A 1,523-nucleotide genomic window follows, 5' to 3' on the forward strand; every position below is an offset into this window, starting at 1 on the left:
TCATAAGATTTTCTTTTTAGCAAGTCAATAATCCAATCAATACTGGGACTGTGGTTGTTGGTATGATTTGAGCTGTAGAGTGGAAACACATTCTTCTTCAGTCAATATCAAAATGAGGATATTTCTATTGCAAATTCCCATCTTGTTTTCAAGAAAAAATACAATGATCCTGCCATCCTGCTAATCTCAATCGTCCGATGGCCAACAAGCTAACCACTAGCATCTGCTATTTTGCTGTTATGTAAATATTCACGCATTCTTGTAAGAGCCATTTTCTCTTTGTAATGAGCCATTTTCTCTTTACGATTATATTTTCTAACCACCATGCGTGATGTCCTTATATAATCTTTTTTCATTCAAAAAGTGCCTTTTGAATTTAAAAATTTTCCATAAGAACCCCTCGATTTTCATCTATTTCCATAAGCGCCCCCTCAATTTCCATTCTGTTTTCATAAGCGCCCCGTTTAAATAAGCGCCCCGTTTGAATAAGCGCCCCTCAGAAAGTGAAAAAAATATTTTAAGCGCCCGGGCGCTTATTCGCGCGAGTACGGTACCTAGATTTGCCACTGTTTCAACTTTATTTCCTAAAAAGGGGGCTGGGGGCTCCTTTGTTATTAAATCCACCCATGTATCTTCAGTGTCCATGTATTGTAAACTTTGTCAGATTTGTTTCCATTTTAGGATGTTTTCATTGAAATATTTCATTTATCTTTTCTTATTAGATCGACGAATAAAGGTTTATCAAGGTGATCACTATGTACTTGACTTTAATATGATGGCGGCGATGATTGATACTTCATTTTGGAAACATAATACTGTTTGTTGAGAATATTTTAATAATATTTCAAAAATCGATTTCTGAGTTCGCAATGTTGGTTCACATTGATTACATTTTAAAGGACATCGGGGAGTATGGGCGATTCCAGCGATTTCAAACACTTCTCCTTTGCCTCTTTACTCTTTTCTTTTCCTTCCAAATGCTAAGCCTTCGCTACATTGCTGAGGTTCCAGAGACGTTCTGCTACGTTCCTGAGATTATGGGCGTCCATAGTTACTATGGATACTTAAGCTACGAAGAGAGATTGGTCATTAGCAAATTGACAATTCCATGGAATATAAAACCGGCTTTTTTAGAAACACGGAATTCCCTGATCGATACGTGCCACAGATACAACATCAATTCAACATTTAAGATTGGAGATAGTTTGGTTGGCATAGCATCGATACCATGTGATCATGGATGGGTATATCATAATTTGGAGATCCAATCAGTTGCTACAGAAGTGAGAGTATTAACTTTTGTTATTATTATTATTATTATTATTATTATTATTATTATTATTATTATTATTATTATTATTATTATTATTATTATTATTATTATTATTATCATCATTATCATTATCATTATCATTATCATTATCATTATCATTACCATTACCATTACCATTACCATTACCATTACCATTACCATCATCACCATCATCACCATCATCACCATCATCATCATCATCATCATCGTC

At 34.3% G+C, this 1,523-nt stretch overlaps 1 protein-coding gene across 1 annotated transcript in view; it reads left to right on the forward strand.

Moving 5' to 3' along the window:
- The first annotated feature begins 723 nt into the window (after positions 1 to 723).
- The window catches only part of LOC117107286 (organic cation transporter protein-like), a 7,443-nt gene continuing 6,643 nt past the window's right edge, over positions 724 to 1,523 (forward strand). The window contains exon 1 of the mRNA XM_033248918.1: positions 724 to 1,283. Coding sequence (XP_033104809.1) covers positions 870 to 1,283 — 414 coding nt within the window. The 5' untranslated portion in view covers positions 724 to 869. The remainder of the gene's footprint in view (positions 1,284 to 1,523) is intronic.

This window comes from Anneissia japonica, unplaced genomic scaffold, assembly GCF_011630105.1.
Source record: "Anneissia japonica isolate Jap-2015-1 unplaced genomic scaffold, ASM1163010v1 scaffold211_len1577895_cov191, whole genome shotgun sequence".
NCBI lineage: Eukaryota > Metazoa > Echinodermata > Crinoidea > Comatulida > Comatulidae > Anneissia > Anneissia japonica.